At 42.9% G+C, this 22,765-nt stretch overlaps 2 protein-coding genes across 4 annotated transcripts in view; both read right to left on the bottom strand.

Moving 5' to 3' along the window:
* Positions 1–224: 224 nt before the first annotated feature.
* LOC110488703 (eukaryotic peptide chain release factor subunit 1) lies at positions 225–9,139 on the bottom strand. Of its 2 annotated transcripts, none has more exons than XM_021561018.2 (11): positions 8,984–9,139; positions 8,473–8,584; positions 6,793–6,968; positions 5,454–5,593; positions 4,103–4,241; positions 3,765–3,955; positions 3,463–3,592; positions 3,077–3,250; positions 2,728–2,792; positions 2,453–2,600; positions 225–954 (listed from the first exon to the last, which is right to left on the bottom strand). In XM_021561018.2, the coding sequence occupies exons 2-11, from the start codon at positions 8,556–8,558 to the stop codon at positions 872–874; spliced, it is 1,332 nt and encodes a 443-aa protein (XP_021416693.1). In that variant the 5' UTR covers positions 8,559–8,584; positions 8,984–9,139; the 3' UTR covers positions 225–871. The 2 variants fall into 2 exon arrangements, with proteins under 2 accessions (XP_021416693.1, XP_021416692.1); XM_021561017.2 differs by lacking the exon at positions 8,984–9,139 and adding an exon at positions 8,714–8,859.
* Positions 9,140–18,162: 9,023 nt separating this feature from the next.
* Positions 18,163–22,765, bottom strand: part of LOC110487720 (testican-1) — a 276,877-nt gene continuing 272,274 nt past the window's right edge. For both annotated transcript variants that reach the window (XM_036942848.1, XM_036942847.1), the window contains one exon: positions 18,163–22,527. In XM_036942848.1, the coding sequence (XP_036798743.1) occupies positions 22,331–22,527 (197 nt within the window). In that variant the 3' untranslated portion in view covers positions 18,163–22,330. The remainder of the gene's footprint in view (positions 22,528–22,765) is intronic.

Below are 22,765 nucleotides of genomic sequence, written 5' to 3' on the forward strand. Positions count from 1 at the left end.
CCTCATTGATTAGAATTTAGTATCCTTATTTTCCACACCAAATAAAATACATGCACCATGATGATCATTACAGCAAAACAATTCAGACATTCTAGTCACACTCATTGGTGCTTATTGGCCAAAGAAACCTTTCATTGGTGGGGAAGCAGGAAGAACCAGCCGCTCTCGGAAGGCCAGCCACTCCACAGGATTGTAGACGACAGCGGATGAGGAGGTAGCAATGGTTTTGAGCAGTTCAAATTTAATACCCCCTCCCTTTTGCTACAGAAACCCAGGTAAAAAATAAAAATAAAAATAAAACTCCCCACTCTCATAAAATTACAACAGCAGGAACCAATAAAAAAATGAAATGCAATTTTTTTTTTACGCATTGAAGGGGGGGGGGAGGAGGGAGGGCAAGGACAGGATGAGGGGAAGAAATAATCTATTTTTTCTATATGCGAGGAGTGAGTCCAGAGTCTTCATCAGACCGTCTTAATCAGACCAGGGGGACAGTGGGAGGCAGCGAGTGAGGATTGCTGGGAACTTGCTGTTGTGTTCATTCAAAATGGAGGGGGAAAAAATCTATGAACAAAAATTGAGTCAAGTCCAATCCAACCAGGAGAAGGAACCAGCACTCTAAGGCAGGGATTCATTCAGGAAGGGTTGTGTCCCTCTATGGATTGAAATCAAATTTCACTCTTCAGCCTGTGTGAGCGTTAGTGGAAGTGTGTGTATATGCATTTAAAATTGAATGTAATGTATATGTCTGTCTATATGTCTGTCCCCTCTCACTTGCTGCAAAAGATAAGTCATTTTTCTTTCCTTATTTCTTCATTCATTCTTGCAGGTTTTTTCCCCCTCTCTCTCCCCAATTCGGTTCCCTTACTACCTAGTAGTCATCTAAATCGAAAAACTCATCGTCCTCTGCCTGGTAATCTATGGCCTGGAAATCCACCCTGTACCGCAAGCATCCTGAGAAAGAGAGAAAGAGTAAATTATCCAGGTGAAGACTTCTGCTGGATTGAAGGGTCATTACTAATATTAGGCTTTTGAATTTGATCTCATGCTGTGAACTACCTCCACAACATGATCATAACAGAGACTCCTACACTACCGTTCAAAAGTTTTGGATCACTTAGAAATATCCTTGTTTTTCTCCATTAAAATAACATCAAATTGATCAAAAATAGTGTAGACATTGTTAATGTTGTAAATTACTATTGTAGCTGGTAGAAACAGTTTTAATGGAATATCTACGTAGGCGTACAGAGGCCCATTATCAGCAACCATCACTGTGTTCCAATGGCACGTTGTGTTAGCAAATCCAAGTTTATAATTTTAAAAGGCTAATTGATCATTAAAAAAACATTTTTGCAATTATGTTAGCACAGCTGAAAACTGTTGTGATAATTAAAGAAGCAATGCAACTGGCCTTCTTTAGACTAGTTGAGTATCTGGAGCATCAGCATTTGTGTGTTCGATTACAGGCTCAAAATGGCCAGAAACAAAGTAATTTCTTCTAAAACTCATTAGTCTATTCTTGTTCTGAGAAATGAAGGCTGTTCCATGCGAGAAATTGCCAAGAAACTGAAGATCTCGTACAACGCCGTTTACTACTCCCTTCACAGAACAGCGCAAACTGTCTAACCAGAATAGAAAGAGTGGGAGGCCCCGGTGCACAACTGAGCAAGAGGACAAGTACATTAGTGTCTAGTTTGAGAAACAGACACCTCAAGTCCTCAACTGGCAGCTTCATTAAATAGTACCCGCAAAACACCAGTCTCAACGTCAACAGCGAAGAGGCGACTCCGGGATGCTGGCCTTCTAGGCAGAGTTCCTCAGTCCAGTGTCTGTGTTCTTTTGCGCATCTTAATCTTTTATTTTTATTGGGCAGTCAGATATAGCTTTTCTTTGCAACTCTGCCTAGAAGGCCAGCATCCCAGAGTCGCCTCTTCACTGTTGATGTTGAGACTGGTGTTTTGCGGGTACTAATTAGTGACGACTTGTGAGGCATCGGTTTCTCAAATCAACAGTTTTCAGCTGTGCTAACAATTGCTAAAGGGTTTTCTAATGATCAATTAGCCTTTTAAAGTGATAAACTTGGATTAGCTAACACAATGTGCCATTGGAACACAGGAGTGATGGTTGATGATAATGGGCCTCTGTACGCCTACGTAGATATTCCATAATTAAATATATAATATCTATCATATATATATATATATATATATATATAGATTTAGATAGATATTATATATATAATTATATATTTTTTTTAAAATCAGCTACAATAGTCATTTACAACATTAGCAATGTCTACACCGTATTTCTGATCAATTTGATGTTATTTTAAAATGGACAAAAAAATACTTTTCTTTCAAAAATAAAGATATTTCTAAGTGACCCCCAAACTGTTGAACGGTGGTGTATGTTATAACCCTATAATAACAAGTGGCTGGTGCGGACTCACCCCCGATGCCTCCAAAGCCCTTGACAAACTGGGAGCCTTCTTGACTCTTGTCTGTGACGATCTCCAGCGTGGCTCCAAACTTCTTGTAGTTGTTGGCGAACCACTCCAGCAGAGGCATGCTCTCAATCAGCTCGTGGTCCTGCCCAGTCTGTGAACATGCGCACACACCAAATGGACACAGAGCGCAAAGAAACGTTTACAAGTAAGCAACAAATTGAACCGCCCGAATGGGCAACTGTGTGTATGACACCAAGGGATAGAGAACAGGGCTTTACCTCCTTGTCTGTGAAGTGGGACTTGTCTTTCTCCTGCTCTGGTGTTAAATACAGAGTCTTCTCATCTGAAACACAAACGGCCAACGGAGACAGGGAATGAGAACACATATCACATTTTATTTGTCACATACACATGCTTAGCAGATGTTAATGTGAGTGTAGCAAAATGCTTGTGCTTCTAGTTCCCGACAATGCAGTAATAACCAACGAGTAATCTAACCTAACAATGGTTTGTGTGTGTGTGAAAAGGGAGTGCGTCTGTAGCATTCTCTGCTCAGCTGTTCTACTTCACGGAGCAAGACAACATACTGCACACGGGGAGTATGTGTGTGTGTGTGTGTGTGTGTACCGTTCTCTGTTCCGATGCTCTCGGCCCCGTGCAGGCGAAGGATGTAACGCATGGTGTCTAGGTTCTCATAGACGATGAGGATCTCCACAGCTCCCATCTCCAGGGCTTTGAGTGTGTCCTCCACCCCAAAACAGTACTTTCCCGTGTCCTGACTTATCTCATCAAAGTACCGCCCTGCAGCCAGAGAGAAAATGGGGGGGGAATAAAGGGTCGAATAAAAAATAATGAGTGACTGGGGGATGGAAATGGGGTAGCAATCATCATTATCACTCATCATCATTCACAATCTTCACTAACCCAAACAAACACCGGACAAATGCAGGCACAGGCAAACATTCGCTGGGATAACCCAAAATCTAACCTCAACATGTGCCACAAACACACACCTATGAGCTTCTTTTCCTGGATGAACTTGACATTGGAGAGGACCTCTGCCGACAGTTCGATGGCCTGGTTGAAGCCATTCTCTCCTCCGTACGAGATGTCCACCAGCTTCAGAATCTTTGCCTGTAACCTCTGCGCGCGCACGCACACAAACCAGGGGTTAGTGTGCAGTGCTATGCATTGTCACTAAGAATGAGCAAATCCACAAGAGGAATTGCACCAAAAAGCATCAGTCTGACAAAGGACTGATCACAGTAAGGATCGGCACAGCATAAACCATGGATCATCTCAAACACACACTTACAGGGTCAAACATGTCGGACTGGCTGAGCTCAGTCTTGAAGTCGGCAGACCCTGCTAGGACCATTCCAGCAACGTTGACCTTGTCGTTGGACACATAGAGCTGGACAGCTGTCTCAGCCACCTTCCTCACATAGTTATGCCTCTTCTCCATCCTCAGACGGGCAAACCGCAGAGCAGACTGACCTCCTCTGCCTGACAGAGTGAGAGAACGTTAGATGGATAGAAAAGTAGTGATGGGGGATAATACATTTTTTTGATTAATTGTTCTTATTTAAAATCTCTAATGTTCTTGTTCTTATGTCCGTCTGTGTCCGTGTGTGTGTAATGAGCGGAGCGTACCGTGTTTTTTGGGCAGGTCCACTGTGAACTTGTGCAGCACCTCTCTGGTGTTCCCCTGGAGTGTCCCGAAGAGAGCCCCGCTACCATCGATCACTATGAAACCAAACTTACTGTCATCGGACAGCAGGGCCGTCAGTGCCTGGAGAAAGGGAGAGAGTAGAGGGAAAAAGAAAGACAGAGGGCATTTTCATTACAATTTCATTGCCATTAAACATCCACAAAGAGGAGACATACAGTGCCTTCTGAAAGTATTCAGACCCCTTGACTTTTTCTAAATTTTGTTGCGTCACAGATCTGGGGAAGGGTACAAACATTTCTGCAGCATTGAAGGTCCACAAGAACACAGTGGCCTCCATCATTCCTAAACGGAAGAAGTTTGGAACCGCCAATACTCTTCCTAGAGCTGGCCACCAGGCCAAACTGAGCTATTGGGGGAGAAGGGCCTTGATCAGGGAGGTGACCAAGAACCCGATGGTCACTCTGACAGAGCTCTAGAGTTCCTCTGTGGAGATGGGAGAAATTTTGCCAAAATGCACCTAAAAACTCTGACCATGAGAAAAAATATTCTCTTGTCTGATGAAACCAAGATTGAACTATTTTGGCCTGAATGCCAAGCATCACGTCTGGAGGAAACCTAGCACCCATCCCTACGGTGAAGCATGGTGGTGGAAGCATCATGCGGTGGGGATGATTTTCAGCGACAGTGTCTGGGAGACAAGCAGGATCGAGGGAAAGATGAACGGAGCAAAGTACAGAGAGATCCTTGATGAAAACCTGCTCCAGACCACTCAGGTCCTTAGACTGGGGCGAAGGTTCACCTTCCAACAGGACAATGACCCTAAGCACACAGCCAAGACAACTCAGGAGTGGCTTCGACAAGTCCCTGAATGTCCTTGAGTGGCCCAGCCAGAGCCCGGACTTGAACCCAACCAAACATCTCTGGAGAAACCTGAAAATATCTGTGCAGCAACGCTCCATGTCCAACCTGACAAAGCTTGAGGATCTGCAGAGAAGAATGGGGGAAACTTCCGAAATACAGGTGTGTCAAGCTTGTAGCGTCATACCCAAGAAGACTCGAGGCTGTAATCGCTGCCAAAGGTGCTTCAACGAAGTAGTGAGTAAAGGGTCTGAATACTTATGTAAATGTAATGTTTTTTTAAATTTTATAAATAAGCAGAAAATTCTAAATAATTGTTTTTGCTTTGTCATTATGGGGTATTGTGTGTAGATTGAGGGGGGGGGGGGGGGGGGGGGGGGGGGGGTACAATTTAATCAATGTGTAACAAAATGTGGAAAAAGTCAAGGGGTCTGAATACTTTCCAAAGACACTGTACATATGTAGAGCTCCTACCTCAGTGTGGAACTTGTTGTCACAGAGGTACAGAGAGGTGTTGATGGGTTTAAAAGGCTCAAAGTCTATGTTGACTTTCTTCTCTTTGCCCTCGTCTGTCACAATGGTCCCACAGTACACCACCAGGCCGTTTGGGGGCACTGCAAGAGAGAGATGGGACTTAACAGTCAACACAGGCAAGACCCAGTGACCCTTAACCTCTCTAGGCTAGGGGGCGGTATTTTCACGTCCGGATGAAAAGCGTGCCCAAAGTAAACTGCCTGCTACTCAGGCCCAGAAGCTAGGATATCATATTATTAGTAGATTTGGATAGAAAACACTGAAGTTTCTAAAACTGTTTGAATGATGTATGTGAGTATAACAGAACTTATTTGGCAGGCAAAACCCAGAGGACAAACCATCCAGGATTTGTTGTTGTCACTCTTTTCAAAGGTTTTTCTATGTGGATCTAGATTTAAGGCACTTGCTTGCAGTTCCTATCGCTTCCACTGGATGTCAACAGTCTTTAGAAATTGGTTGATGTTTTTCCTTTGTGTAATGAAGAAGTAGGGTCGAGTCTAGTGTACTGTTGTGGTTTGGGCGCGCGACCTGAATGCATGCTCCACATTGTTTTTATCCGCTATTGAACGCAGTTTATCCCATCTTAAATGTTATCGATTATTTAAGTTAAAAAATACCCAAAGTTGTATTAGGAAAGTTGTTTGAAATGTTTGGACAAAGATTACATGTAACTTACTAGATATTTTGTAGCCATGTTGCGCGAGTTGGAACCTGTGTTTTTCTGGATCAAACGCGCCAAATAAATTTACATTTTGGAGATATAACGACGGAAGTAATCAAACATCCCAAATGGTACTTTTGTTCATGGGACATATTGGAGTGCCAACAGAAGAAGCTCTTCAAATGTAAGGCATGAATTATATTGTTATTTCGGAGTTTTGTGTCACGCCTGGCAGGATGAAATATGATTGTCTGTTTGATGGAGCGCTGTCCTCAGATAATCGCATGGTTTGCTTTCGCCGTAAAGCCTTTTTGAAATCTGACACGGTGACTGGATTAACAAGAAGTAAAGCTTTAATTTAGTGTATTGCACTTGTGATTGTATGAAAGTTAAATATTTCTAATAATTTAATTTGAATTTGGCGCTCTGCCATTTCACCAGATGTTGGCCAGGTGGGACGCTACCATCCCACCTGCCCATAAGAAGTTAAGAAATATACACAACTAACAAGAAAGAGACATCCTTGCTGTAGCTTTGGAATCCACTATGAGGAGGTCAAGGCTCCTAGCACAGATACATGATGACACACTTAGTTACATTTGAACACAAATCACTAACCTTTATTGTATAGCTTTAGTCTCTGCTGTACAGAGGTAATAGCCCCGAGCACAGAGAGCCTGTTGACTCTGCTCTTGATATTGGAGGCTGTCCCAAACTCATCAGCCAACATCTTGGCCACTCTGGAGATCTGGTCCTTAGGGGGAATGATCAGCGAGATCATACTGGTTCCATTACTGAGGAGAGAGGTACACATAGTGTATTTACACAACCTTGTGTAAAGTGTGTGTTTATGTAACTGTCTTAGTCATATCAATCTCTGAAAGGAAGGACTATGCTCTCAATCAAAACAAATATGCCGCTCATCAACCCCCCCCAATCATCCTCTAATATTACCTGACCCATATCTATCCTTGTAACACACACCTCAACTTTAAAACAGTCTGACACCAAACATTACTGTCTGAAAGGGGAGGGGCACACAGTTCCATAGAGAACAATAAGTTCTGTCCTTGACACCAACGACTGCGCTAAAACCCCACCGTGCCACATTCACTACCAGTTAAAGGCAAACCAGCGAGCCATACACCTAGACGCTGCATACATACAGGTAGTTGGTTAGTGAATATAGGCCAAATTGTCAACCGTATGTGTATGTAGCAGAGGATTCTGTGCCAGTGGACAATAAGAACACTTCGGGGGCAAAGCGCTCCCATTTGCCTAGTCACACTGCCGAGTAAGCCACATAGCTAGCTTTGTCAAACTACTTATCTAAATTAATATGGATGACCGCTAGCTAACTACACACATTGTCAACAAAGGAATAGGAAATGGTAGTCGTGTGCCTGCTGCTTGCTACTCAAACATATGGTTGCTTTAAGCCTTCCACTCCCAAATACAAGACATGCTCAATGCTGTATCTTGAAAGCAAGCCAACATAGCCAACAACTGCTTTATCTATCGCAGCATATGGGAACATACTGGTGTCAGTTAAGTGCAATTGTACTGGTTTGCACAAAGACCAGTCCATGGGAAGATAACGTTAAGTTAAATACAGTTCTGTTTCAACTTACTGTGCCAGCGGCACCACATGTGGCCAAAAAAGACAACTTGCTCGGGACTTTTATTGACGACATGATGTTCGCAGAGGAAGTTGGTCTACAACAGACCCATGTTTGGAAAGTCAGTTAAATATTAAACGATCCTCTAGATATTTTGTCTCAAACCCCCCTGTCACAATGACCAACCGTCCTGCCCACTGCCACAGTACTGGCAGTTAAGTTGAAATTGAATTTAGCTTCTGGCTTTGTTTTTGTGCAACCCAATAAAATTGAAAACAAGGCTAGTGTATACTGTACACCCGCGTTGCTAAAAGCACCTAGTCGTTGGTGTGATATACAAACGACCCGGCTGTTCTAAAGACCCCATCCACAGATGCCGGCATTTTCGGCTAACATGTAGCTAACTGGCTAACTAACCCGGACAGAAATACACACAAGTAACCGAGCTAGCTACAAACACGAATGGCATCATACTAATTATACGACACAAATCGAATATTGGTAGGAACTAACGTAATTTCCAATGTTGACTGTGTTAATAGTACGTTAACTGGCTAGCTAGTACCACTCCCAAAATGTGTCCTCGCCTATCCAGCTGTCCATTCAGGTCTGCATATCTCCGTCTCCCTCCGACACCCAGTGATACGTCCTGTATCGTGTGGCCATTTCAACCACTTACCCTCGGGCAGCTTCCAAACTTTTAATCAACTTCTTGATTTTCCATATCTCCACGTTCCTGTCCGCTGCGTTAGGGTCGTCCGCCATCTTTCCTGCTGTAATCGCTTCAGCACCTGAAAGAGAAGAACGTCAACTAGCTGGCTAACGTTGCATCAGCCGCGAACACAAAGGATAGATTTAGCTAACTTCATAAGGTTCAGTGACCGGATTTTAGGTTGCCAGGGTGACAGTTGTGTGTCTACCTCTCTGAGCTAGAAGCGGGTGTCCGAGAGGGACCTGACCAGTGTGGTGGACCGACCGGGAGGAAAGACTCTACCCCGCTGCTGTGTCAGTAAAGTGCGCGGAAAAACTAGGCCTACGCACTCTTCCCAGGCCCTAGTGTCCACCCCATTCATTGTCTAAAGTCGCAACCCGACCTAGTTTCAACTCTCTTTCTCGAGAAAACGTTAAATCATCCAAATGTCAACTGGTTCCAAACCCTTTCATTTACAAAAACGACGAAGATACCGTACCTGCCTCCGGCAAAGCCACTCCGGTCTCTGCGCTACAGCTGCCGCTCTAGTTCGGTCGTCGGTGAAATGACGTTGTCCACTTGCCTCTCCTGCCGGTTCCTCTCTACCACACTCAATAGGCTTCGCGTGGTGAGATCGGGGCTCACATGTGAGACTTCCTGGAAACGTAGAAACACTGAGGTACATTTCTGGTTGGTCAAAACTCCATGTTGATCATGGATATCTATACGGTGATTGGAGTGATTCAATATTATACGAAGATGGGCGGGGATATCTCAAAATGGTTCATATGGGATTTGTAGTCAAAATTATAATTTGTTATTCATCTCAATTTAAAGTTCTCCAGAACTTCTTTAGTGACTATGATGGGGGAAAAAACGTAGTTTAACGTTTTAATGTCACGTGAAATGCCTTTCTTGCTAGCTCTAAACCCAACCATGCAGTAGTCAATATGATTGTACTACTAAAAAGAACACAAGTTAGAACAAAATCACACAATAAGAAGAAATAAGAAGAACATGATAAGTAAGTAAGTTATATACAGAGTCAGTTCCAATGTATGTGCAGGGATACTGGAGTGATAGCGGTAGATACACTATATATACAAAAATATGTGGACACCCCTTCAAATTAGTGGATTCAAATTGTTAAGTTTGGTGGATGAGGAAAATGGTCTAGGGCTGTTTCTCATGGTTCGGGCTAGTCCCCTTAGTTCCAGTGAAGGGAAATCTTAACGATACAGCATACAATGACTTGCAGACTATTCTGTCCAACTTTGTGGCAACAGTTTGGGGAAGACCCATTTCTGTTTCAGCATGACAATGCCTCCGTTTACAAAGTGAAGTCTATACAGAAATGGTTTGTCGAGATCGGTGGGGAAGAACTTGACTGGCCTGCACAGTGCCCTGACCTCAACCCCATTAAACTCCTTTGGGATGAATTGGAACGCCGACTGCTAGCCAGGCCTAATCACCCAACGTCAGTGCCCAACCTCACTAATGCTCTTGTGGCTGAATGGAAGCAAGTCCCCGCAGCAATGTTCCAACATCTTGTGGAAAGCCTTCAAAGAAGAGTGGAGGATGTTATAGCAGCAAAGGGGGGATCAACTCCATATTGATACTCATGAGATGGAATGAGATGTCCGATGAGCAGATGTCCACATACTTTTGGCCATGTAGTGTATGTACAGGGTGACTAGGCATCAGGATATATGACACAGCGAGTAGCAGCAGCGTGTGTGTGTGTGTGTGTGTGTGTGTTTGTGCATGTGTGTGTGTGTGTGTGTGTGTGTGTGTGTGTGTGTTGGAGTGTCGGTGTGCATGAGTGTGTGGAGTCCTGTGAGGGTGCAGAGAAACAAAATAAATGACAAGGGTCAACTCAGATAGTCTTTGTAGCCATTTTGTTAGCTATTTAGCAGTCTCATGGTTGGGGATAGAAGCTGTTCAGTAGCCTGTTGGTGTCAGACTTGATGCAAGCCTTCACAACTGTACTTGTGTGTGTGGACCATTTTAAGTCCTTAGTGATTTGGACACCAAGAAACTTGAAGCCTTGAAGGCCACGCAGTCTTGGGAGAACAGGGAGCAGAGGAAGGGACTAAGCACACACCCCTGTGGGGCCCCCGTGATAGCTTAGCAATGTCATGAAATTAAAATACCAGTCACAATATCACATTAGCAAAGTTTGTTTGGTGGAATGATAGATTTAGTCAATTATGGACCCTCTAATTTCCTTTTCAGGATATTGAGTATGCCCAAAGGGTCAATTGCATAAAAAAATAAAGTAATCTATAAGCAATGTGGAGTTGAAAGTTCTACAAAATCTACAGTATTTATTCCAAAGTCAAGCCCAGTTTTTTACCACTAGATGACAGCATTGATTCACTAGAGAAGGACCAATGTTACTTTACCAGTTATATGTACACATAACAGTGGTATTGGCATAAATTATATTTCTACCTCCCTTTTGCCCTCAGAACAGCCCCAATTCATCAGGTCATGGACTCTATAACATGACGAAAGCATTTCAAAGGGATGCTGGCCCATGTTGACGTTGAATCCAATGTTTCCAACAGTTGTGTCAAGTTGGTTTGATGTCCTTTGGGTGGTGGACCATTCTTGATACACATGGGAAACTGTTGAGCTTGAAAAACCCAGCAGTGTTGCAGTTCTTGACACAACCGGTGCAACTGGCACCTACTACCATACTCTGTTCAAAGGCACTTAAAACTTTTGTCTTGCCCATTCACCCTCTGAATGACACACATACACAAATGTCTTAAGGCTTGAACAATCTTTCTTTAACCTGTCTCCTCCCCTTCATCTACACTTATTTAAGTGGATTTAACAAGTGACATCAATAAAGGATCATAGCTTTCGCCTGGATTCACCTGGTCAGTCTATGTCATGGAAAGAACAGGTGTTCCTAATGTTTTGTACACTCAATCACAGAATTTAAGCTCTGCCATTCAGTTGAATTAAAATGACGTGCACACACACAACACACTCGTGCAAACGCACACGCACACACACACACACACAAACCCTCTGCCCCTTCCGCATCATAGAATTAGGAATTAAAATACTAGAATGGACATAAACCTTCTTATGACGAGGTCAAAGGTCAGCCATTTTGTCAGGGAGTTGGTCAACGATGGTTTGCCAGTGCTGTGATAAGATATGGTGCAAAACAATGTATGTCTGTTAACTAGCTAGCAAGACAGCTTTAGTTGAATGATGCCATACATTTTTCAAATTAACTGCCAATGTGTCAACATTCAATTCACACAATGCAGTCGATCCACAGTCATACAATAAATGAGGTAAAGAAGTCAAAACAACAAAGACCAGTGGGGGATAGAAGAAGGACACCAAGGTTTGCGCACAATCAACAAAGTTGATCGAACAAAGTGGATATTCCTCAAATCCGTCATGATTTATGTTTTGTAACAGGCCCACAATGTGTTTACTAAAGTCAGGTGTGGATGTATTTGGCTGTTTTCACTGCATAACATTTAGAAGTAGTCCCTTTTCAGGTTTAGAAGTGACTGCTAAACGTTAAGTCCCATATAAGTTGGTAACATAGCTAACAAAGAGAAATTGGTGATGGTAGCAGGGACAAATGGGCCAAACGGGCGCGCTGGGCATGGGGCCCGGGGGCCCCCAACCAGGAAAACAGCAACATATTAACAAATAACAGTGCAACGCTTACTTACAGGCCTTTCCCAACAATGAAGAGAGAAATACTAGACAAATAATAACACAAGGAATAAATACACAATAACTTGGCTGTGTACACAGGGTGCCAGTACTAAGTTGATGTGCAAAATGACAAAATGTTTTGAATTGCAAGAAATTTGCTTTAAAGCTGCACAATTATCAGCCTCATGTCAAAATGTGTTGAACAGCATTATAAAACTGCACATTTTACTCTCTGCCCCATCGTAAAATGTGTTAAAATGCAGGAAGTTAGCTGTTTTCTGGAGGTAGGTGCCCTGGGGCCTCAAATGCGGTAGGCTGGCCATGGTTGGTAGTCAAAGTCGTTTTTTAACTGTAATGCAGTTGATGACATGAACATGAATTGGGGTTGACATCCGTACAGGCATTGTACACCAATTTTTACTTCAACTTAGTGTGAAATGCACAAAAAACAATAGCCTAAATGTCAGCAAATGTCAGCACATTCAGGATCTTTCCCCCGCTCGTTTCCATGGCATATTTCCATTGTTTTGGTCGAGTTCCATTGACCTCTTTACCACATCTATGGTTGAAATCAGTTGATGATAGGACTTAAACAAGTTGTAAATGCATCAAGTACTGATATTGTATCATGTAATAACACACAGCTTTCCAAGAAAAGAAGAATTGAGACATTTATGGTCTGTTTACATATATTTTATGGAGACAATTGGTATGAAACCCTAATAAACTGTATCTATAACGATATATCACAATATTTTAGGTTGACAATATTTCTATTACACAATTTGTGATATATCGCATGACTTACTTTTATTTTCTTCCTTAAGTAAAATCAGGAAATTCATCACCTATGCCTCTTCTGCCATTCATTCCAATTAGACTGGTTTTGGATTTCTCCCTGAGCACAATGGCTGCCATTTTTACCCCATTCTGGAACTTAGAGGGTTGATGACATAGCCCCTCTAGTAGTTTAATAGGATCTCTATGCTCCACATACTCTCAGATTCCATTCCAATTTCCCCTCTGCCCTGATACCCATATTACAGAGATGAAATGACACAGCAGTTTGCTAGGCAGTCTGCCCCCAGAATGGCTTCAGTACAATATAAACACCAATTCATCACTATCTGTCTGCAATCAGAGCTGTAATCTGGAAAGGCATCCGGCCTTGTGTGCAGTGTTCTTGTCAGAAAAGTTACATTTTTCCAAATGCAACAGATTCTCTATCATCCAGGGTCAGAGTGATCGCAGAGTAATATCATTCTGCAACATCCGACAGGTAAGAGAAGGAAATTCATCAGACCTGATTTATTTCTGCCATAGATATTAAAAGTCCAGAAGAAACTGTAATCTACAATATCACCTCAAATCATTTCTGGTGACTCCATAGCTTCAGGTAGAGGTTGGCTGACCATGCTTGCATGGCGTCTGTGTGTGTAGTTGTGCCTGGTCATTGAGGAGGCAGAGAAAGAAAATAAAAAGAGAGAGAGAGAGAGAGAGAGAGAGTGTGTGTGTGTGTGTGTGTGTGCGTGTGCGTGTGTGTGGAAGGGTTATGGCGAGAGCAACCCCACACAGATGCCATCAGGTCCGCTCTGCTCCACTTTCCATCTGTGGCAATCTGCTAGAGGGGGGCTGAGTGATGGAGGGATGGAGGATGGAAGGAAAGAGTGATGTTGTGGTGTTCAAGGGCGTCACTGTGCTTGACACAACCCTAACAGAAGGGAAGGGCTGCTGCTTTGGGGGTGCCACACGCCACACCTGCTCTGTCACTAATGTCAGATTCAGTTTAGTCCCAATTCCCAGAAGACTGTGAGAGCAGACATACACAGTACAGTCATTGGAGCATACAGAGATGGCTCTACCAGTGAAAAGGCCCTGGCCTTATCCATCAGCAGCACAAACACAAAAGCAGACCTTGGATCATTGCTCAGGGGGAACCATATTGATAGCTCTGACTCAGAATTTCCCATTGAATGGTGGAGATCACACACCCCTGATGCTTCAATGTAGCAAATAGCTAGTTCTTCAGTCTAATTGCCATCACCATGGTTTATTAAGCCTGGACCCGCCTCTTTCTTGAGCAACCAGGTCACCCGTGATACAAGTCAGTATTCGACGTCCATCCATATCTGAGGACATCGGGAGATGACGTGGGATCCGGCCACTAGGGGCAACAGTGAGCGCTGTTACCTTCAGGTAGGTTTTCCAAACTTTAACCCTTACCTTAACCATTCGTAGTTAATGCCGAACCTTAAGATTTTGCAGTTAATGCCTAAACGTAACCTTAAACCCTTCGAAATTTGACGTTTCAGAAACATAGACAAACGTCTAATTCTGATGTGGGACTGTGAGAGCTAGTTTTCTTGAGATCAAAGACTGCGTAAACGGAGCTGTGCAAATACATGTTGAACGACTTTGATATTTATTTGACTCGTAATCTCTGGCGTTATAGAAAAGGGCCCCATTAATGCTTGGCAATTTTTTTTCTCCCTCTGACAACTTCATGTCCCATTTGGAGGGTAAAGACGCAGCTCTCAGAGAGCCAGGGAAAACCTTTGAACCCCTCCGAGGGAATTAAGCAGAAGTTTTATTTTCCCCATGCTAATCTGTGACTCACTGTCTCTCTCCACCACATTCAGAGAGGGGATCATAATCGTCAGCGCTTCAATAACTAGCATCCCGCTAAATACACATCTTCTTATTAAGCTGCCTCGTGTGTGTGTTTGTGAGCAAATCTGGCAGTGTCTGGCTAGTATCTTTTGTGTGCTGCTGCTGCTTCTGCTAGGAAATGCTAAGATTTGGGGCGCCCATAGCCGGGGCTTTGCTGTGTGTTTTCCATCTAATCTCTGAGTCTACATTCTTGTCACACTCTCTGCCACTCCCTCTTTCTCCTCTCTCCGTCCTCCTCAGAGGCAGACAGGAGATTTACGGATCTGCACCCAAATATCAAGTGGATTAATCAGGAATGGAGAGAGGGAGCGTCATAAATATCAATGAGAGGGGGTGAGATGAGAGGAGGTACCTGCTCCTCTCCGTGTCCGCACTCTGTATAGCTATTAAGAGTTTATTAACGCGCTGGATTAACCCAATAACCTCTATTTAAAGAAGATGGGACATGCAGTCTATCTTAATGATGGATTTCATGGGGGTCACTCCTAAAGGGAATTGGGAGCCAGGGAAACAATGCCCGCCTCCACCTTTGAGTGACATGGGGCCTTTCACCTATGAGGGATCTCTAGAGAGTTACTATCCACCCTCTTGTACAGAAACCGTTTGGTGTGCTTAGTGGGGATATAGAGGCCCAAACTGCTTAACGCTGCAGATTGAAGTTAAATATATAGAATGGGCCATTTAAGCTATGTTAACCTTTACCATTCACCAACCAAGCACGTCCCTAATAAAACGTCCTGTACTGCAACAGCAGATGAGTTATTTCTGAGTATTAACATTAGAGTAAAGAGAGAGAGAGAGCAATGAATAGTAAGTCTTATTTAGGAGGAACAATCAAGCCCCCTCAGCTAATGAATATGACAATTGCATGAGGGGCTGGTTTGACAACTGTCAACATGCCCTGTCAATCCTAGCCTAGTGGTTGATGCTATCTCAACACCTCTCGTTGATGACGCCTGCTGCCTAGTCCCTCAGGAGAAGCAGACACATTACCATATGTTCCTATCATCCTGAAAGCATCCCTGGAGATTCTGGAGTGTCTTTGTTTGGCTTGAGTCTGCAAGGGGAAATAGTAGGAAACAAATAGCGTTCAGCCATTTCAAACCATCTGCATCCACCCAGCCCATGGCATATTAGTTCTCTGAGAACCAACTTCCTGGGAGAATTGGTTGTGTGTGCATCAGTATTACAGTTCTGGATAAGACTGTTTATTCTTGGTGCGGCTCGTATTTTGAAAGTTTTCCGCTTCTATGACGTTCACTGAACAAGAGACCCGGCCCAGATGACTTTAGGTTCAGACATTGATCTAAGGTCAGTATTGTGCGTTTTCCCGAATGGATTTGAGAAGGGAAGACTGACCCTAGATCTGTGCCTAATGTGTAGTGTCTATCCATAGCTATATCAATCCACACCATCAGCCACAGATCACAGCCCAGACCAAGTCAGAAATCACTATGACAAAGCCACAATCATAACAGACTCTGAGAGATAGAATGATAGGAAGTAGAGGACAGAAGAGATGGAGCAAGATGGAGAGGGAAAGAGACTGAGAAATTGATTTCCCTCCAGCTGCATGAATCACATTGAGTACAAAAAGAACATTATCAAATCAATAGATTTAATATAGCGTGTTAGATGAAGACAAAGGCATGTCTGATGAGGGGAGTTAACTTTGACTGATGGCACTGGGACACATCAATATAGTCCATTTGCCTTTGGAGGAAGAATAAGCTATGTAGAATGCAATAACACAACTCCGAAACCTCTATAGGACTTGTTATAGGCATATGTGAGGCTCATGTATGCGTGAGCGGGTGAGTGAGGGACTGAGTGAGTGAGTACGTGTCATATGCATGCCTACACGCACACTCATTTTGACGATGCAGCTGTGATTCGGTATGTCTGCAGGAATGTCTGTGTGTACGTGTTTTGTGTGTGTATGTGTGTGTGTTTACAGCGCCTTCAGAAAGTATTCATACCCCTTGACTTATTCCAAATGTTGTTGTGTTACAGCCTGAATTCACAATGGATTCCTTACCCAACCATCTACACACAATACGCCATAATGACAAAGTGAATCATGTTTTTAGAAATGTTTGCCACATTTGTTGAAAATGAAATACAGAAACAGAGATTACAGCTGTGAGTCTTTCTGGGTAAGTCTCTAGGAATTGTGCACACCTGGATTGTACAATGTTTGCACATGTATTTTTTTTTGAATTATTCAAGCTCTGTCAAACTGGATGTTGGATCATTGCGAGACAGCAATTTTCAAGTCATGCCATAGATTTTTAAGCCAATCCAAGTCAAAAATGTAACTAGGTCACTCGGAAACATTCAATGTGGTAAGCAACTACTGTGTATATTTGGCCTTGTGTTTTAGGTTATTGTCCTGCTGAAAGGTGAATTTCTCTCCCAGGGTCTATTGGAAAGCAGACTGAACCAGGTTTTCCTCTAGGATTTTGCCTGTGCTTAGCTCTATTCTGTTTCTTTTATTGTTTGCACCAAAATAGTGCTTTGTATTCAGGACATACATCTAATTTCTTTGCCACATTTTTTACAGTTTTACTTTAGTGCCTTAAAGAACAGGAAGCATATTCTGTACCGGCTTCCTTCTTTTCACTCTGTCATTGAGATTAGTATAGAAGATTAACTACAATGTTGCTGTTCCATCTGTCAGTTTTCTCTTATAACATCCATTAAACTTTGTAACTGTTTTAAAGTCACCATTTGCTTCATGTTGAAATCCTTGTGCGGTTTCCTTCCTCTCTGGCAACTGAGTTAGGAAGGAAGCCTGTATCTTTGTGTGACTCAGTGTATTAATACACCATCCAAAGTGTAATTAATCACCATGCTCAAAGGGATATTCAGTCTCTGCATGTTTTCATTTTACCCATCTACCAATAGGTGTCCTTCTTTGCAAGGCATTGGAAAACCTCCCTGGTCTTTGTGGTTGAATCTGTGTTTGAAATTCACTGCTCGACTGAGGGACATTACAGACAATTGAACTGTATGTGTGGGGGGTACAGAGATAATGTAGTCATTAAAAAATCATGTTTTATTGCACACAGAATGAGTCCATGCAATCATTATGTGACTTTTTAAGCAAATTCCTATAGCTTTTCATTTTTAATTAGTTAGTAAAAATATCTAAAAACATAATTCCACTTTGATTAGACCAGTGACACAAAATCAGACGGTAACACAACAAAATGTGGTAAAAGTCAAGGGGTGGGAATTTCTGAAGGCACTGTATGTTTGTGTGTCCAGCACAAATGACACCATTGAAATAAGACGCACACAAAGAGAAGGTACAGGACAGGACAGACTTAAATTTATTCAGACAAACATTGTGGAACTGTTACAATAAAATAAAGGTATTTTCAGCCCATAACATCAACATTCCATTATAACTTCAGAATGGGGGAAAATAAGACACTCTAAAACTCACTGCACTATGCTTCTATGGAAAGAGCTTCTGGAGTCTAGCTACATTAAGGACAATCGATTTACACACCTCAGTCTGCAACTGGACAAAGCCACAGAGCCTTCACACGGCAATATATTACCCTTTAACATGAGTCATTTTTTTCTCTTTACAAAGTAAAAAATATATAGAGTTAACAAAGAAGACTTTTGCAAACATGGCCATTTATGTGTGTGTTTGAACTAGCATCGTAAAACTGTATCGTGTGTGTGTGTGTGTGCGCGCGCGTACACTCCCCTACATATTTATTTGGACAATTCCATCATTTTGGATTTCAAATTAAACGTGTTATATGCGGCGACATTACAGAAGGACATGTTTTATTTGACTGTATTTTCATACATATCAGTTTCACTGTTTAATAACGAACGCACTTTATGTATATATTCCCCCATTTGAAAGTGTCAACGGGAATAATGATGAGAGAGAAAGCTTGAGATGCACAAAGATTATACCCCCAAACACATGCTATCCTCCATTACTAATAACAGGGGACGTTAGCATTTTTTGGAGGGGGGGGGGGGGTATGATATTTACGCCTATGTAACTTTCTCACTCATCATTATTCGTGATTCATTCATGATTATACGTAATCACGGTAGCATCCACGTTAATGTGGAAGTGTTTAGAAACATATTCTCTTCTTATTTACAATAAAAGTGACTCCAAAATGACACAATACACTATTTACCATTCATTTCTATTGGGCACAACATAACACGAAACACAACCAAATGCATACTACAAACCTGGGGTGTCGCAAGCTTGAGTGCTAGGAACATGGGACCAAATAAAACATTTTTGACTAAATCTCATACACTATAAGTGAATTTGTCCAAATACTTAGGACATTTTCAAATGGGGGGGGGGGGGGGGGGACTATATACATAGCATACTTCCATTTCTAAACTGTAAAATAGATGTGGATGAAAATAGCCTAAAATAAAAGCTGACATTTTGTACTGTCGCCACATATAAAACATTTGACGTCAAATACAAATAGCGAGTATTGAGCCAAATGAAACATTTTAGCTTCACTGTCCAAATAAAGACGTAGGGGAGTGTATGTGCGTGTGTGTATCTGAGGACATTTCAGCAACAGCGAAGGACCTTGGGATTGCATGTAATTCCGCTTCTGTAGACGTTTGAGTGACTTGGGCCAAACAGAGGGAGGGTTACTCAGCTATGTACACAAGCAGGCCAGGCAAGCGAGGGACAGCAGTGGCATCAGGACAGGGAAAGAGTCAGTTATGACATCATGAGAGGGCAAAGGTCAAGGGCAGGTTTGATTGCAGAATCAAAAGAAGAGGCCTTACACTGCTACAGCAAGAGATGACTTAATACACACGCGTTACAAGCATGTTACAGGCTGTGTGTGTGTGTGTGTGTGTGTGTGTATTGTGTTAGCGGGAGGTTTATTGTCTCTCTGGCTGATATACACACAGAGACGTCAGAGTTGAAGATGCACAGGGACAAAACACAAAAGGGTCATCATGCATGCTGTTGACGTGATAAACAAACAACCAATCAATATCAGGGTCAGAGATCACTGTGATGCAGTGATCAGTTGTGACTAGATGAGTTAATGTTGTGATCTGAAAGGACCAACCGATTGATTAATGGACAGAGGGAGAAATCACCCATCAGTTTTTAGTAAATACACAGATATACTGTATATGAGTGTGAGCATGAGAGAAAGGGATAAGGAGTGGACTGAAGAAGGGAGAAAAGGGAGCGCAATAAGGACAGAGACCAAAAATGGAGGATGGGGATTCGAGAAAGGGAGAGAGATTTGAGGGAAGGAGAAAAAAAAAGCCCCGAACCCAAAAGCATCACTTTCATCCCCTGTGTTCCTCTTCCTGTCCCCAGATTTCCCAGGCTCCTCTGGGAGAAGACTGAGATGAAAGGCCGACTCTACGGGTGTCGACTCCGAACTATAAAAAACAAAATAAGGGAAATTAGATGAATGAGAGGAGCGCCACGGCTGTAAAACTCACTCATGCATTCCACCAGCGTGAAAAACAGAGCACAGAGAGAGATAGTGAGAGAGAGGGGAGAGGGAGCGAGAGAAAGAGGGAAAATAAGCGAGTGACAGAAAGAAAGTAAAGATGTGTGAGAGCGAGAAAGAGAGGGAGGGGGGAGTAAAAGGCTGTCAGAGAGGTAGCAGAGAAAGAGAGCGAGAGCGTGAGATTTGTAAAGTGAGCAAGCAGGTTTTGGTCGTGACAGACTGTTTTCTAATTAGCTCTGTGCCTGCCTGGAACTACACTTGGAAAACATCAGTGTTGCTGAAGAGTAGAAGAGCTCAGCCGTCTATTCTGTAGAGCTGTTGTTTGTGCTATATGGACCAAAGTGTCAATCACATCAGACTCTCATACGTGAATAAAAAATCTGTTCAAGATCGCTTCCCACTGGCCGAAGCACTCAAAAGCAGTGTATCATTACGCTGCATCACAAGCCCAATGAAGCATATAGTGCCCGGCTCAGACCTGTGAATATATGCGTCCAACCATCGAAGGCCTGTCATTATCAAAGTGAAATGTCACTACGCATTGTGTGTGTGTGCTTATACTGTACCAGTGTAACGCTTATAACTGTTCATAAGCCCGTCTTATGGGTTACGCCTATCTCATCTGGGTTCGTGGGGTAGATACATTACGATAACTGACCTCACTTGACTGCAACCCGAAATATTCTGAAATAAAGCAGGAACTCATTTAAAATAGAAGCTATACTATAGCTAGAATATTTCACTTCTTATGTCAACAATACAAACCAATGGCTACAGAAATCAAACTCTACGACAAACAAAACTATTATGGTAAAACGTTATTTTTAAACTCCTGCTGCTTTTAGTAAAAAGAAAAAAAAAAATCAAAGCAAACCGTTAAAATGAAAGAAAAATATATTTGTGTCCGTCTCAAAAGCTGCAGGCTGGTTTGTGGCGGTTTGAAAAAGGTCTGGGTACCTTGTAGGATTTCTCGGATCTGAAATTCCACAGACAAAGTGCTCGTCTCCACCTGAACCAAAGTACAAAACTGTTTAAAATAAATAAATAAATAATAATCAAATGAATGGAAAAACAATATGTATGTTTTGAACTTTCAAGCTGAAGATAGAGGTTGCTATTCAGTTAGTGGCTCACAATGTCGTTTGAAACTTCTAAAAGCTACATTAGAGGAGGTTTGCACGGCAATAAGACTGCAACAGAAGAGAGCGCTGCAGCAGCGAATGTGGGCATTGTCACCAAATAAACCAAACTAAATGTTACATATCTGGCTACCCAAACATGTCTTCAGCAGGGGCGTAGTAGGGGAACATGCAAAAAAACACAATCACTCTTGCTGATTCTAGGACACCCTGGAGCATTCAATAACAACCAGAACAATATTCTCAAGCAAAGAGCCTATAGAATATTCTGGAACCCGAGAATATGGTATTCTAGAACATGAGGAGGGAGGACGCGAGTGGAACACAAACAGGAGAACAGCCTCTGACAGAAGGGCCAGGGAACGGAACATACTGTAGAATCTCGCCTTCCTGTTGTGAAGGTATTTACATCAATGTGTCTATGGCCTCAGACAGACACGAAACTCCCAGAAACACAGGCAGATAAAGAGAGAGAAAGGGGAGATGAGAGAGCAAGAGAGAGAGAGAACGAGGCTATAGCAATCGGTGTCAGTCAAAAATTGAAGGGTTTGGGGACAGTTGAAGCAGAGGGTAACACAAGAAAAGAGTCTTTGTTTGAATTGAATAGGTCTCCATTATCTGAAGGAGAGTAGAAGGTGGACACATTATATGAAGGTTGAGTAGGACGGGATTAACGAAGAGAAAGCTTCAATGAAGTTATGAACAAGAGGAAGGAAAAGTCAGTTGGACATGGACTGATGCTGAGGGGCAGGGGGCGGGACGAAGGAGACGCTGGAATGGCTTCAGGTCTGTGCAGAGTTAACGGGAGTCCCTGGTTGGTTGATGGGAGAGCAGGTGGGGGCAGAGCTACCAGACGTAGCCAATCTCGTCATCTTTGTCATCTTCCTCGTCCTCGTCATCCTCGATGGCCCCTCTGGGATGGATCCGGCCCCGCCTCTGCTTCTGCCGGCTCCTCCCACTCCGAGGTGGCTCCTCCTCCTGGTCGTCAAGGAGAAGGACGCCACCCCCGCTGCCAAAATCCCCCGAGGTCTCTTGATCCTCCTCTACACAGAGACAGGGAGATAGACAGGTTAGATATTGAGACAGACAGATGGGTAACAAAGAGAGACAGGTAGGCAGGCAGAGAGTCAGAAACTGAAAGACAGAGAAAGAGAGACAACATACGGCTGAGAAAGGCAGACAGACCGGCAGCTAGACCTACAGCCAGACTGACAGACAGACCCGACAGACAGACCGACAGACAAACAAGCAGACAAACAAACCAATCCACATACAGCTTCC

This window comes from Oncorhynchus mykiss, chromosome 14 (genome assembly GCF_013265735.2).
Source record: "Oncorhynchus mykiss isolate Arlee chromosome 14, USDA_OmykA_1.1, whole genome shotgun sequence".
Classification (NCBI taxonomy): Eukaryota; Metazoa; Chordata; class Actinopteri; order Salmoniformes; family Salmonidae; genus Oncorhynchus; species Oncorhynchus mykiss.

Excerpts from the sequence above, each read along its gene's own strand:
- LOC110488703 (XM_021561018.2), bottom strand. The coding sequence starts at position 8,558 with ATGGCGGACGACCCTAACGCAGCGGACAGGAACGTGGAGATATGGAAA. Across the intron at positions 3,251-3,462 it reads CCAGGAAAAGAAGCTCATAG|GGCGGTACTTTGATGAGATA; the intron begins GTGTGTGTTTGT and ends CTCTGGCTGCAG. Across the intron at positions 2,601-2,727 it reads CCCACTTCACAGACAAGGAG|ACTGGGCAGGACCACGAGCT; the intron begins GTAAAGCCCTGT and ends GCATGTTCACAG.